Source organism: Silene latifolia, chromosome 11 (assembly GCF_048544455.1).
Source record: "Silene latifolia isolate original U9 population chromosome 11, ASM4854445v1, whole genome shotgun sequence".
In the NCBI taxonomy this organism is placed as follows: Eukaryota; Viridiplantae; Streptophyta; class Magnoliopsida; order Caryophyllales; family Caryophyllaceae; genus Silene; species Silene latifolia.
The window spans coordinates 48,013,225-48,027,647 of NC_133536.1; the positions used below are offsets into that span (position 1 = coordinate 48,013,225).

The 14,423-nt window shown below is 39.2% G+C and overlaps 2 protein-coding genes across 2 annotated transcripts; both read left to right on the forward strand.

Moving 5' to 3' along the window:
* The first annotated feature begins 289 nt into the window (after positions 1 to 289).
* LOC141611601 (phosphatidylinositol 3,4,5-trisphosphate 3-phosphatase and protein-tyrosine-phosphatase PTEN2A-like) lies at positions 290 to 7,774 on the forward strand. The gene is made up of 13 exons (XM_074430178.1): positions 290 to 562; positions 1,546 to 2,028; positions 2,828 to 2,929; positions 3,013 to 3,069; positions 3,168 to 3,233; positions 4,537 to 4,713; positions 4,835 to 4,921; positions 5,011 to 5,075; positions 5,168 to 5,244; positions 6,421 to 6,467; positions 6,560 to 6,690; positions 6,789 to 6,858; positions 6,995 to 7,774. The coding sequence occupies exons 2-13, from the start codon at positions 1,606 to 1,608 to the stop codon at positions 7,502 to 7,504; spliced, it is 1,812 nt and encodes a 603-aa protein (XP_074286279.1). The 5' UTR covers positions 290 to 562; positions 1,546 to 1,605; the 3' UTR covers positions 7,505 to 7,774.
* Positions 7,775 to 9,370: 1,596 nt separating this feature from the next.
* LOC141613355 (uncharacterized) lies at positions 9,371 to 10,182 on the forward strand. Its single transcript, XM_074432087.1, has 2 exons — positions 9,371 to 9,751; positions 9,859 to 10,182. The coding sequence occupies exons 1-2, from the start codon at positions 9,371 to 9,373 to the stop codon at positions 10,180 to 10,182; spliced, it is 705 nt and encodes a 234-aa protein (XP_074288188.1).
* Positions 10,183 to 14,423: the final 4,241 nt, after the last annotated feature.

Sequence of the window (14,423 nt, forward strand, 5' to 3'; positions counted from 1 at the left end):
TAAACATTAAACCCTTATAAAGTTTTTTTTTTTTGCATTATAAATAAGTTAATTACCCCGTTGCAACGCACGGCCATTCAAACTAGTCATGTAATATTTTCGAATGAGATGACCATTTACTCCAAGTATGCTAGTATCGAGCACCATCAATTTGGATCAAGCCAATTCGAGTTTACAAGGACCGGGGTTGGGTTATTTTGAATGTAGGTCATTTTTCGTGTTTATTATTATATTCATTAGGGATAATGATTAATTTGTGTTTAAAATAATACACACACGGGTTAGGATGGGGTCAATTCGGGTCCTTAGGTTGAGTGTGGGGTTGACTACGGGGCTACGACCAAACGTAGTAACGTGGTGTGGTAGTCGATGGTATTCACAATTCAGCGAGCGGTGCTACTGATGAATTGAAAGTGATAGACGGCTCAGAAATGTTGGACAACCCAAGCACCTGACTTCCTTCCATAATCATTCATCAATACATCCATATCCCCTACACCGCCCTTTCTTCAATATACTTGATTCCTCATCGTCCTCGATTAATCTTCATTAATTATCTAAGGTATCTCATCTTTTCATATTCTTATTCTTATTCTTATTTTTCTAATTCTTCAATTTTCATCACTTTCTCATCCTCTTTTCATGAATCCATGCACCATGCTGCCTTAATTTTCCATACAATTTTATGCATTTTAATCTTGTTTGTTTTCATTTTTGTATCCAATTTGTTTTCTCAAACAACTAACGGAGACGTTTGCTTTTCAGCTTCGTTTCTCATCTTTTTCCTTTTCTTTTTTTCCTTTTCATGTCCTCATAAATGATGATACCAATTACTTCATCCGTCCCACTTATTTGTTTACCTATTATTAAAATATACTGCGTACAATGATTAAAAAAAATAAACAAAATAATTGGAACGGCAGGAGTACTAGTTTGTTATTTTTCTTCATGCTCCTTAGGGCGAGGTAGCTAGTTTCCTTCATTGATACTCCCTCCATCCTAATCAATTTTTTATTTTTTTATTTATTTTTTTTATTATGTGTTGGGGGGTGTTTTAATCAAAGTCAAACAAATGATGGGGACAAATGATCATTCAACAAATTAAGATAGGTCACTGATTATATGAAATTTACAGACGCTGAAATCGCCAATTTCGTAAATTTAGCAAGAATATATTATGATGCTGATTGCCGTTCTGATAAAAAAAAAAAAGCTAAAAACATTTCAATATCAAGGATTAGATTGCTAATTTGCTACGCCATTGTTGCTAAGGTTCTGTTTCACTTGTTTCTTTTGCTCGAAATAGCGACCTGAGGGTATGGTAGAGGTCTGTTGTTTTCCTGCGTTATGATGAATTATTGCCATCCATTCACTGAGAAATTTGTGTCGTATCAACAAACCTTAATTATTAGGAAGAGTAACTTAAAGCGTGAGAACTGCAGACAGACTGAAGCTAAATTTAATAACTTGAAAAGCCAAATTGAAGTTAACGTGCTATGTAACTTACCTTTGATAGTCAAATTTTTTTTGTTCTCTTAAATGCAGTACATAACATACATAAGTTAAATGTATGAGCTTTGAGCTCCGACTCAAGTGGTTATTAAGATGGATACTGAGTCTCGGGACACATCAACTACACCTGCTACCACTGCTTCAGACATAATGCCTACTGTCCCAGCTGATGCTTCAGTAAATAGCACTGCAAATGAGGCATCCCCCAAGCAATCACTCTCGGGATTGTCTTCATGGGCAAAGAACTTGAAAATTCCACAACCTTTGGCTGGAGGACAAGAGGATTCACCAGATGGGAACTCAGGGAAGTCGGCTTTTGCAAGATTTACCAGCAGTTTATCCATGCGTTTGTCTCCTAAAGATCAGACACCAGAACCAACTGCTGATGGAGAGTCTTCTCAGTCAAATTTATTTGAAAGTATTACGAAAGGGTTAGTTGATTCATCTAAAAGCGCTGTAAGAGCTGTGACTGTCAAGGCTAGGCATGTTGTTTCTCAAAATAAACGAAGATATCTGGTGAGATACCTTTTCTATCATGCTCTTGTGCTAAGCGCTCATTATAGGCATATCTCTTTGAGACGATGAATTCGTCTATTCGTCTATTGCAATGAACTTTGAATGACACGAATCGAATGCTCCTCTGTGGCGGCTACTTTTTGTATTGATTTTTGTGTGTTGCTGCACTCACTACATTTATACTAGTGTCCTTGACATAACCCTAGGAGAATATAGCTAGCAGACAAACTAAGGCAGTGCAATGCACAACTCTATACAGACACCAAACCAATCCATTACTACATATTCTTTGTCCTGTAGTGCTGCAGAGATCATTCCTTTTTCTGAGTGGGTCAGCATATGCCAACTAGGAGCATCGGCCTTGTTTTGCATGATGTTTTGGGCTTCCCTTTTACAGTAGGACAGACTTCTAGAAAAATATATATACTTTGTGCGGCACTGTCTAAATGGTCTTGCTAGGAGTTACAGAATCCTACTTCGTATCTCTTAGTGCTTAGTTCATAAATTGCCTCTATGGATGTATAGTTGTAGTTTGGTAAAAGTTCGTGTCAATTGGACAAAGATTATAAAGATGTGCATTACATTGTGAAAATGTAGTTTACTGGGAAAATGTGAATCTGCAGCCGTACCTTTGCAGAAGCAAACCTAGTAAAGAAATGAAAGTTGAGGGAGTCCTATAATTTTGGTCTTGTTAGCTTTACTGGATAGGGAGATTGATATAATTATATAAATACATAATTTGTAGTCTATATATGACATATTTTGTCTCTTAGGAGGTTTTGTAATGCTTTCGTTTCAGGAAGATGGTTATGATTTAGATTTAACTTACATCACTGAAAACATACTTGCTATGGGATTCCCAGCTGGTGATATGAGTTCAGGGTTCTTTGGATATGTAGAGGTAATCTTCTTTGGATTACTGAAGTCTCTTTGAAATAGTTCTAGGTTGTGCACTTAATTTCTGCAATTGGCAACATAACACAGGGTATCTACCGTAACCACATGGAGGAAGTGATTAGTTTCCTAGAAAGTCACCATAAGGTAATTGATGTCTTATGTCTTTTACCCTCAAAAAGTGGCCATCTCTATGTTTTTGGACAGTTCTTTTTACATGACTTGACATGACTTTTGCCTTGCAGGACAAGTACAAGGTTTACAATCTTTGTGCTGAAAGATTGTATGATGCTTCACTTTTTGAAGGAAAGGTGTGCAATTATCGCCTGTTTACCTTTTCAGTTTTCTGCTAAATGCTAAGTGCGGACTCATATGCTGTACACTTGTGTTATTAGTATTGATCATGAGTTGCAATATTTTAAAATCTATTTTTCATTCTGATCCTCCTTAATCTTAGTTTAAAAAAGTCCCTTCAAGCGTGCTTAAGCCCAAGACTCAGTGAGCAGGACACTTCGGTGTGCCTTGTAAATAGGAAGTAGTACGTGTCAGGCTAGGCACATTACTATTCAATTTCCATATTTTCCTTCTGCTAGTTCAGTTATTATGCTCTTCTTTTAGCCACATTCCTTTCACCTTGTGCCTCGTTTCGACTGGCCCTCTTTGCCACGAGCCCTCTTGCCTCAATGTGGCTCGCTCATAGGATCGTTATGAGGTAGAATCGCAGTAGAATCGGTCAGAATCGTAGAATCGTTGTAGAATCGTACGATTCTATGTTTTGCCTATAATAAATGGCTTTTCATGTAATGGGCCAATGGGCCACATGTTCTTACAACTTTTTAAGGCCTATTACACTCTTAATTCCATTTCTTTCATTGACTTATGTGGCCACTTAGTTATGTTAACCCGTCTGACTAACAAAAATAAGAAAATGAAGTAAAAAAGACGTAAAAATAAGCCCCAATTAAACTGGTAAACTCAACTTCATAATTCTATTTCTTTAGTCAAATACCCACGAACCCTAACGCCCAATTTAACATTCAATAATCTGCTATAGTGCTATCATTACTCATCACCCATGAACCCTAAATAAGCTTTGACAACTAGTGTTGAATTAGTATGTTGTCCGAGACTCCAATTGTACCTGTCACTATTTTTTCAACAATAAGCTTTGATAACTAGTGTTTATATTTGTATGTTGTCCCCTTTCACTATTTTTTCAACATTTTGGTCCTTAATTGCCGTAAACTAGCAACGGCGACATTAGCGGTTGAATTATCAATTCTTTTGTTCAAAAACACTATAGTGGCTTTTATAATTATATAATTAATACTTCATTTATGTTATTTTATAGTTAATTTACATATTTGTGAGATCCCTTCCATCAATCATGCCTAAACTAGCGAGAATGCGTACGATCCTACGATCCGATCCCACAGAACCCGGACGATTCAAAGTAGAATCCCGATTCTGACAACATTGGGTGTGACTACTTTGGCTGACTGAAGTCCTGCAGTAGTAAATTGATGTTACATGTTGATAAGTATGGTTGTAGGAAGCTTTGGACTCCTCATCCATATATGAACCATTTTGAAACATTTTTTATGCCTAATGCAGGTTGCTAGCTTTCCGTTTGATGACCACAATTGCCCTCCTATTCACCTCATTACGCTGTTCTGTCAAAGTGCATACTCATGGTTGAAGGAGGATATTGAGAATGTTGTCGTTGTGCATTGTAAAGCTGGAATGGCTCGGACAGGGTTGATGATTTCCAGTCTTCTTTTATTCTTGAAGGTGAGTTTTGAGATGGCACTTGCGTTCACCCGTAAATTTGTTCAATCTTTCGTCTCTGTTTCTGTGTTGAGGTCTAATATTAGCTGTTACAGTACTGATCTTTTTTGCAATCTGTCTACAGTTCTTCCCAACTGCTGAGGAGTCCATTGATTCCTATAATCAGAAAAGATGTATTGATGGAAAGGCTCTTGTTCTACCAAGTCAGATTGTTAGTTCTTTACTTTCAGTTTGAATTGTTTTTGAGTGCTGTCTTCCATTTAAAGGTATTGAAATTCCATTTCCTCTTCTTGTTCTCAGAGATATGTCAAGTATTTTGAAAGAGTTTTAACATACTTCAACGGAGAGAACCAACCTGGTCGTAGGTATAGCACGTTGCATATAAAATTTGATAATGTTTCCTTGAACAACTTGGTCCTTCTCTGCTAAAAGTTTGGTCTCTGTCTGTTACTTCCAGGTGCATGCTTAGAGGATTTCGATTTCACAGATGTCCTTACTGGATTAGACCCCACATAACTGTCTCTGATCACAATGGTATGATGCACAACTGTCCCTTGTTTCCATTTTTTCCTAGCCGTTTAGCACTTTCGACTGATTACATTTGTATTTGTATTTACTTGTGTGTCAATCATTTCAGCTCTCTCTTGTTTTATGTATATATTTGGGTTTTGACAAACAAAGATAGATGCCCTGACCAAGAAAAACCAATTCATTGTTACTCCTGATGTTTATATGATGTACAACTGCTTGTAGTTCATTGTACGATGTTTAGGCTTGAGACATGATGATGTTTTGGCCAATAACAACATCATTACCTGTGGTTGGGGTGGGTGGGGGTGGGATTGAGACTTGAGAGTGGTTGTTTCTGAGTGACCCAACAACGACAACAAAAACGGCTTTTGGGGTGGGGGCATAAAATCTCAGATACGTCTGATATCGTCCGAGATATATCGGTATCGAAGGCCATCGATACGAGATATCCCGATACGTACCGATTTTTACCATATATTGGCCAACTCGTCCCGGGAAAAACCCAAGATGACCGAGTTGTAACTTGTACCGGCCAAGTTTGTAAAGAAAGGCACTAAAAAATTGTACACAAAGTGTGATTGATCAAATTAATTCTTCTAAAAAATTGTACACTGAGTCGAGGACGATTCAGAGACATTGTTTCCGCGATTTTAGACGATGGGTGGGGGTTAAGACTTGAGAGAGGCTGTTTCTGATTTTCTGAATTACCCACCAACATCAATACCCGGGCATGGAGGTGGAGGTTGGGCTTTGAGATAGGCTGTTTCTGAGTGACCCACTATGAAAATTGCATCAAGAATTGCATCAAATGACTGCTACTTCACTAAAAAAACAGAACGATCAGTCATCCATAATATTTACCTCTTCGATCTTTATGTCACAAGAACATAGGGCTTGTCTTTGTCTTATGTGCTGTGCACAATGATCTCTGCTGTGGTTATTATTATGTGATTCACGTCCCCAACCGCCATTGGTGTGTTTGGGGAGGAAAGTTGTGAGTCTGTGTGCGCGCGCGCTGCACGCAGTTAGCACATTAGGGTGTTTGCTGTATGCTTTATGATGAACATTTATTACGTATTGTCTTTGAAGCGATCTGGAGAACGACTTTTTTGTTTAGTTCCTTTCCACCGATTTTTATTTTTACCTGTTCACATATATTTGCTGTTGCTTTCTCTACAGGTGTTCTGTTCTCTACTAAGAAGCATCCAAGAACCAAGGATCTAGCGGTGGGTGATTTAATTAAATGTGATAGATCATGATTTTGTGCATTGAATCTTTCATCTATTTACATAGTCTACTTGTCAATTTTTCTTTGCAGCCTGAAGATTTCTGGTTTAGTGCACCAAAGAAAGGGATAATGGTCTTTGCCCTTCCAGGAGAGCCTGGACTAACAGAATTAACTGGTGATTTTAAAGTACATTTTCATGACCGCCAAGGGGACTTCTACTTGTATGGCACTCTTATCTTTTTAATTTACCTTCGTTTTTGTTTTTGTAGGAACTAGAGTCAAGTTCTAAATTTTTTATTTGTTTGCAATATTACTCCAGTTGGTTGAATACAACAATGGTAGAAAATCGGATGATCTTGAACACTGGCGATGTGGACGGGTTTGATAAGGTAAGCATAACCCTTTCTCATGTACTCGTATCTTATAATTATAGTTCAGTGATGTGCTTGAAATGCTTGAAAGGAGAGAATTATCGATATTTTTGGTTCAAAGTTTGTATATTCTTGACTTCTATGCTTTGCTCAGAGAAAGCTACCTTCCCCTGGATTCCAAGTTGAGATAGTCCTTGTTGACTATGATGGTATTCCTGCCACACAACCTCCGCCGGAATCTGAGGCCCAATACCCAAACGAGAATCCAGCTGCTAACTCGCCACCAGTAAATGAGGCCTCATCCAGCCCAAATCATAGCAAAGAATCTGAGGATCGGCCTCAAGGTGAACACGGCAAAGACGATGTTTTTTCAGATGAGGATGCCAATGAAACAGGCTCCTCAAGAAGCAGAAAAGCTCCGGCTGCTACTAAATCCACTCCCTCACCTTCTGAAACTAATACTACTTCCGGTCCCAAGGTAGAAGATTTGACCCGTGAAATGGAAAAGACATCTGTGGTTAAAGAGGGTCCCACACCATTGAAAGTCGAATCTGGTATGACTCCTAAAGATCAGAACTCCGAGGAAGGAAGTGACTTTAAAGTCGTGGCTGCTGATGCTTCTGTATTTACCTTTGGAGACGATGAAGATTACGAAAGTGAATAAAATACGACTCCTTGACTTGTCCAATTTAGCAATCTGTATATAGAAGATGTCTTAAGAGTATCATTTCATGTTCACGGTGGGATTTCTTGTTTGTTTGTCGCATGGTGAATGTGAACTTTAGACACAGGTTGTTAGTCGACTTTGCACCGATATTTTGATGGTGTATGTTCTAAACCCTGCACCTGGGGATACTTTGTCCGACAAATGTAATTGCCTATACTACCATATTTGTGTACTTCAACTCCTGTTTTAGTGAGTTGCCTGATGAAATGTCTTAGTTATTTATCCCTTTCATATTTCCGAGAATTTTGGAGTCTCCTACCAGTTGTACTGTGGGAGTAGAATGATAGCATCACTCTACAGTCTACACATAATTTGTTTCCCGAACTCGGATCCATGAAATAGACCAAACTTCCTAAGCAAAGAGGCTTAGATGTCTAGACCTGGCAAACGGGTCAATGGATCGGGTTCGGGTCAGGTGGGTCAGTTCGGGTCTCATTAACTTCGGGTTAATTCGGGTCGGGTTGTTTTCGGGTTTGTTGGTCGGGTCTGTTTCAGGTCAAGTGGGTTGGGTTATTTCGGGTGGTGTCATTTTCGAGTCAATGAATAAGAGAAACTTATTTCAACTCTTTTCGGTTCAATTAGAGTTGTGTTTAGTCGGGTCATTTTCGGGTTGGGTCAGTTAAGAGTCAATAAAGCTCAAGTCATGTTCGGGCTGGGTCGGGCCAAATTGGATTACGGGTCACATTCGCTAGCTTGGGTCAATTTCGGGTCTCAGGTCAATCTTTTCAGATTGGGTTGCTTTTATCAGGTCTAGAACCAGTTACCGAGGCCTTAACCTTAAACGATGATTTCTTACATTTGTGCATTTGGATTCGAGTTGACTGTCCAAATAAGTTTTAATATTCCCAGATCAAATGTTTAGGGTGTACTCAACAGAGATGAGATTGCATCATTAGCATTTTAGCAATGTCCGTGTCATTAGAATTTAGGCGAGGCCTGTAAAACGTCGTCGACGTTTTATAAAAAATTGTCGACGCTTTTTATAAAAAAGACGCCTCCTACCCTTCCTCTCTCTCTACCCAATTCTCTCCCAAGCAAACAACACTTAAAAAAAAAAAAAAAACGATGTTGTAACCTACACGAGCAATCCACATCAACGATTCAATGTCAAACAACGAGCAATCCACATCAAATGCTAACAATGATTCTGAGGTAAGTAATTACACAATGTATTTTCATTTCAATCGAATTAGTATGATTATTAAGTTGATATATTGAATTACATGTTAAATCTTCATAGAAATAGTATACTTACATTACCTTGTGAATAGAATTAGGATGAATGGAACAAACACGCCCAAACCCGTCGAAAATATTTGTTAGTCGTCAAATAGGACGTGTAGAATCAAAGTCCCTCATGGACAGGGACGTCTAGAATCAAAGTCCCTCATGGACAGGGACATGAATCTTCAAAGTCCTTCATGGACAGGGACGTGAATATTCAAAGTCCGTTATGAACGGGGACTTTGAATTTCAACGTCCTCCATGGACATACTTTGAAATTCAACGTCTGCTGTGGGTATGGACGTGCACTATTCACGTCCAGTATGGTGAGGGCCGTGTAATGTTCACGTCTATCATGGTGATGGACGTGAATATTCAATGTCCGCTCATGGTTCGGACTATTAAATTGGTTTTCTTCATTTTATTTAGTTTTTTTTCGTAAATTTAGGTCTTTTTACATATTTTAGCATCTAATCGTTATTAATTTTGCGTGTTAACAGGATTCATTTGAGGAGTTTGGTGTAAACGATGTTAATTACAACCACCTATTTGAGACGGTTACATGTTTTGTGAGTCGGGATGAGGCGTTTGAGACTTGAGTGGGCTCAGAAAATAGCTTTTGATAACGTATTTGCCTTAGTAAAAGCGTCAAATGGGGCCAAAAATCGTAAACAACCCGAGTTGCTAGGCTCTTACTTTCGTTGTTCAAGGTACGGCCGAACCAGAAAAAAGATCGATCCCGATATTCCCGAGAAGCCTAAGAAGAAAGGGACATCTAAGTGTGAGTGTTTGTTTCGGGTTCGAGCCGTTGAGAACCGGGCTAATGATATAAATGGGAAGGAGTTGATTGTTTGGAACATTTTGACCTCGTCGAAAGGTGGATATCACAACCACCAAGTAGCAAAGTACAAAGACGATCATAGGCATTTTGCGGGTTTGGATGCCGAAGAGAAAGAGTTCGTGAGGCAACAAGTCCGGGCATCGATTCCCCCGAGAGATATTAAAAATGGTCTTCATCAAAGAACCCCCGATAAACCTCAACCTACAAGCACCCAAATTTGTAGCAGGCAAACAAGGTTCGGCGTGAAATTAGAGGAACACGGAATACCGCTCAACAAATGTTGGCTCTAGCCGTTGCTGCTAAGTATGTGGAATGGCACAAATCAGATCCCGAGACAAAGGAGTTCAGTCATGTTTTTATGGCTCATCCGGAAGCCGTTAAACTCTTCCGTGCTTATCCACATGTGGTTCTTATTGACTCGACATACAAGGCAAATGTTTACAAAATTTCTCTTGTTGAGGTTGTTGGTGTAACACCGTGTGGGTCTTCCTTCTTAATTGCTGCGGTGCTCCTTCCGTCAGAGTTGGAAAACGATTATGGTGGATGTTGATGAGATTAGGGGAGCTACTCAGTTGTACGGGTTCATCTATTTCTGCCTTTGTCACTGATCGAGAGATGGGTTTGATCGCCGTTCTTGAGTCCCTTCATCCGAGCACTCCTCACCTTTTGTGTCGTTGGCAGTCTTGGCACATTAACCGTGCTATAGAGAAACAAGCACTCTCAATGGAGAATTTGATGTGGTACAAAGATATCATAATGCACAGTCCAGAAAGCGGTTGGCACCGCGTGATCAATGCATCCACCATTGATGAGTTTAGGAGCGCTTGTGAATCTTTTAGTGAAAAGTGGGAAGAGTTGGCGATTTATGTGATCAATACATGGGGTAAATACATGAAGAAGTTCGTGAACTGCTATACAAACCAATACTTACATTTCGGAAACACGGCCACTTCCCGAGTAGAGTCCTCCCATTCACTTTTAAAAGCTTGGTTGAAGAGTTCTAACCTAAACCTTGACACTATGTGGTCCCGTATTCATTCCATGCTTGAAGCTCAACACTCGAAGATTATATATGAGCTAGAGGTTTCGAGGAGTAGGTCGCAAAATGGAGATCGTGTATTTTCATTGTTGCAAGGAAATGTGTCTATCAATGCCATTGAGATAATGTAAGAAGAGATTAAGAGAGGGATAAAGCTCGGGAATGTGTTGGAAGAGCATTGTGGATGTGTGCTAAGGGTTACTCATGGGTTACCTTGTGCTTGTACATTGATCCATTTGCAAAGAACGGGTAAGAGAGTCCATCTTGAAGATGTTCACGCTTATTGGCGGACCTTGGAGTACGACAATGTTGGTGTAAGACCCAAGACCGATGATGATGAGTTGGAGAAGCTTATTGCGGAAGCTAGAGCTAGTGACCCGGCTAAGAAACGAGTAATCATTGAGAAAATGCGAGATGGTCTTCACCCGGAAGACGAGGAAATTCTACCACCTCCTGTTAGAGAAAACCCCAAAGGGAGACCGAGGGGTTCTACTACTCGGAAGAAGTCGGGATTTGAACATGCAAAGAAGAAGGCTGCGAAAGTTTCTACTCCTGCGACGACATTTGTTCAACATACGGTGGGTGATTTTGATCAAGGACCGGTTGGTGCACCGTTGGAGTCCGGCTACACTAAGGTATTTTTGTCAACTTGGACTAAAAAGTATGCGGTCCCTGAAGAAGTACGGGATTTCTTTGATGGTTGGGTAGATGTCGGTAATGATGTCATTGTGGTTATCGGGTAGTCTCGCATGTCGCGCGAGGTCGGGAAAGTGACCATTTGGTCATGCGAGAGTGGGGGTATTCGGGAGATTAAGGCATATGAGGTCTACAGGGAATTTTTTGATGATAGTTGTACGTTCCCTACGGGTGTTACCAGATACCAGGAGACATTGAGACGGATCGAGTTTACTGGCAGTGGAGGATGTGGGCCTAAACATTGGATGTTCGGGGAACATTTGTTTGTCTTTGCATCGTTGTTTAACAGGACTATTTTGTGTCATCGCCCAGGATGAAGTTGAAGAATCTCGTAGTTGGCAATGTAGCACATACTTACCCCTAAGGCCCACAACCCAAGTGTCGAGGCCATACGGTGTTTTATGGATCGTTAATTACCATCTCCATTGGATGAGATTGCATTGTCGAGTACCATCGAGAGATGCACCGATGCCACCGATCGATCCTTTCTGGCAAGGGTCAAGAGACCCTTTGGTTGCACCATATGCTGATTTGTACAAGACAAACATCAAGAAATGGCATACGTTGATGGGAACTACACCTAAATTTTATGGCAGAAGACGGCGTTCCACACCAATCAACTGACCCAGAAACTGCAAGGAAATTAAACTTTGATAATGTATTTAAAGTTTAATTATGTAATAATTTAAAAAGTGACCGTTATAACAATCATATTACTAATTATGAAATTTATGGAATTCATAACAACTGATACAAATTTGGATATTTTTGCAAATACTCACTACTTCATAACAATGGCTAACATAAGGAAAACAAACAAATACAAGATACACTTGAAATAAAACTTCATCATCCTTGACAAACCCGAAATTTCCTATCACTTGCTCTTTCATGACATTTCCACTTGATGCATCATCACCTTCATCTTCACATGCTATCTTCAACCTTTTTGTTATTGTCAAATGATCTTCAGTCAACCACGACACAAAATTATTGCAATCTAAACACTTAAAATACGCTTTCATTGGATTATTAATTGACCCGGAAATCTTGATGATAGCGTTTTTGCCACAACGATTACAACATTGATTCTTAAAATTAAGGCCTTCAATTAGGTGGTTTCTCCACATTGAGGATGATGTCGACATTAGTAGAGAGATGAAGAAGAAAATAGAAGTGAAAAGTAGAAGAAGATGAGGATGATTGAAAACTAGAAGAAGATAAATATGTTAATATAGTTGAGATTCAGACAAAATGGAGGGAATATAACTGTTACAATTCAAAAATAACCTTTATAATTCAAAATAACCGTTATAATTCAAAAATAACCGTTATAATTCAAAATAACCGTTATAATTCAAAAATAACCGTTATAATCCGACTTTTTATAAATAGCCAATTCTATGTCAATCTCAATTACAACATCCAATCCTATTCACTCACTACAATACTAAAATGGTTCTCACAAATACTCAGAAAATCATAGCTTATCAACTAAGAATCGATCTAATTGTTCAAAATTTACCAGTGCTAGTTTCTCGACTTGAATTAGTGGTTCCTAGTGCCACTGTATGGCACTTGCTTGAAAATTCTCCAATTGGTAGCCTTTGTATCATCTTAGCCGGAAACCCGGATCAAATACTAACTCCAGCAGTTACTGATGAGGTTGTTTCCGATGAAACATTAACCGAGAAGATGTGGGAGTTTCGCAGGTTAAGAAGTGATCTCTTTGTCTATTTTGAGCGCATCCTGACCGTGCTCGATTACGCAAGACTATCAGACTTATGTGCCGGTAGAGTGCTCAACCTAGGAAATGTTTATCTCTACGTCACTGATTTGTTGTATCAATATGTGGTTACCCAACCTGAAGAAATTGAGGCTCAAGAATATGAACAAGATCAGGAATCGTCATCTGCATCATCGGAAGATAATTAAGTTCGATAGTTATTTAATTATGTTTTAATTAAGTTGTATTTTCAATTTATGTCGTCGTTTCATTTCCATTTAACTACGTATTAATTCCCGTTGTATTTTCAATTTATGTTTTACCTTATTAAGTGTTGTCTCTGTATTATGTCCTACTGTTAAATTGTATCGTGTTTTAATTAAGTGTTGGACTACGTTTTAATTAAAGTTGTATTTTAATTAAGTTTTAAGTACTTTCGTCATGCGTGTTTTATGTAATTTCCTTAAGACTATTTTACTTAATCTTTAATTTAACTAAATGTATGTAGACACCTCGTTTCTGCACCTCCCGCAAACCACCCGGTGATGATTGGGCCGCATGTTTGATTCGCGGAACGATTTGTGACAGTTCGTAAGATTATCGTCAAGTGATTGCTCAAATATTAATATCGACCTCTTAGTTGTCATCTACGTCCCGATACGGTCGTTTTGGCGATAATTAGAGTACATTCGAGCCCGGTCAAAAACCGTCTCCATTTTCTCGATAATCTGTTAAATCCCGAGTCGAATGTTCGGAATGTTCCGGATATTTCTATTCCATATTTCACAAATTTTATCTTTTGGCAAATAATATCCCGTAATATTCACAAGATAATCGAATTATTTCCGTCCTACCATAACTCAAACGCGAAATCTTTCTTCAAATAGAGGAAACCTCCGGGAATAGACGCAGCAGTCTTTGCGCCTCTTCCAAGAGACGCAGCGGATGGGCTGCGCGCCTCTTCCCAGCCCTTCTTTGCATGATTTACGTATCTTTTTCATATCTTTCCGAGATTCACTTCCAAAGAGTCTCCGAAACCCTATTCCTCCGCGTGATTAGTATAAATAGGAGCTTTCGTTCCTCATATTTCTCACGCGAGTGTCCGCCCTTCTCTTCTCCCTTTGCATTCTAGACTTCGTTCTTACTAATTGGCGCCTACGTGCTTGGACTTCCGACCACGTAAGCTCGGATCTTCCGGTACCACCTCTCTCTCCGTTGCATGACCGACCAATTTGACCAACTACACTCAATCAATCTTAATTAATCAATCGTTTTCCTCTTACGAGGGCACTCTCTTTGCATTCGCGTCGAGCATCACTAGTCGATTCTT

Excerpts from the sequence above, each read along its gene's own strand:
- LOC141613355 (XM_074432087.1), top strand. The coding sequence starts at position 9,371 with ATGAGGCGTTTGAGACTTGAGTGGGCTCAGAAAATAGCTTTTGATAAC. Across the intron at positions 9,752-9,858 it reads ATGCCGAAGAGAAAGAGTTC|GCAAACAAGGTTCGGCGTGA; the intron begins GTGAGGCAACAA and ends AATTTGTAGCAG.
- LOC141611601 (XM_074430178.1), top strand. The coding sequence starts at position 1,606 with ATGGATACTGAGTCTCGGGACACATCAACTACACCTGCTACCACTGCT. Across the intron at positions 3,234-4,536 it reads CTTCACTTTTTGAAGGAAAG|GTTGCTAGCTTTCCGTTTGA; the intron begins GTGTGCAATTAT and ends TGCCTAATGCAG. Across the intron at positions 6,691-6,788 it reads CGCCAAGGGGACTTCTACTT|TTGGTTGAATACAACAATGG; the intron begins GTATGGCACTCT and ends ATATTACTCCAG.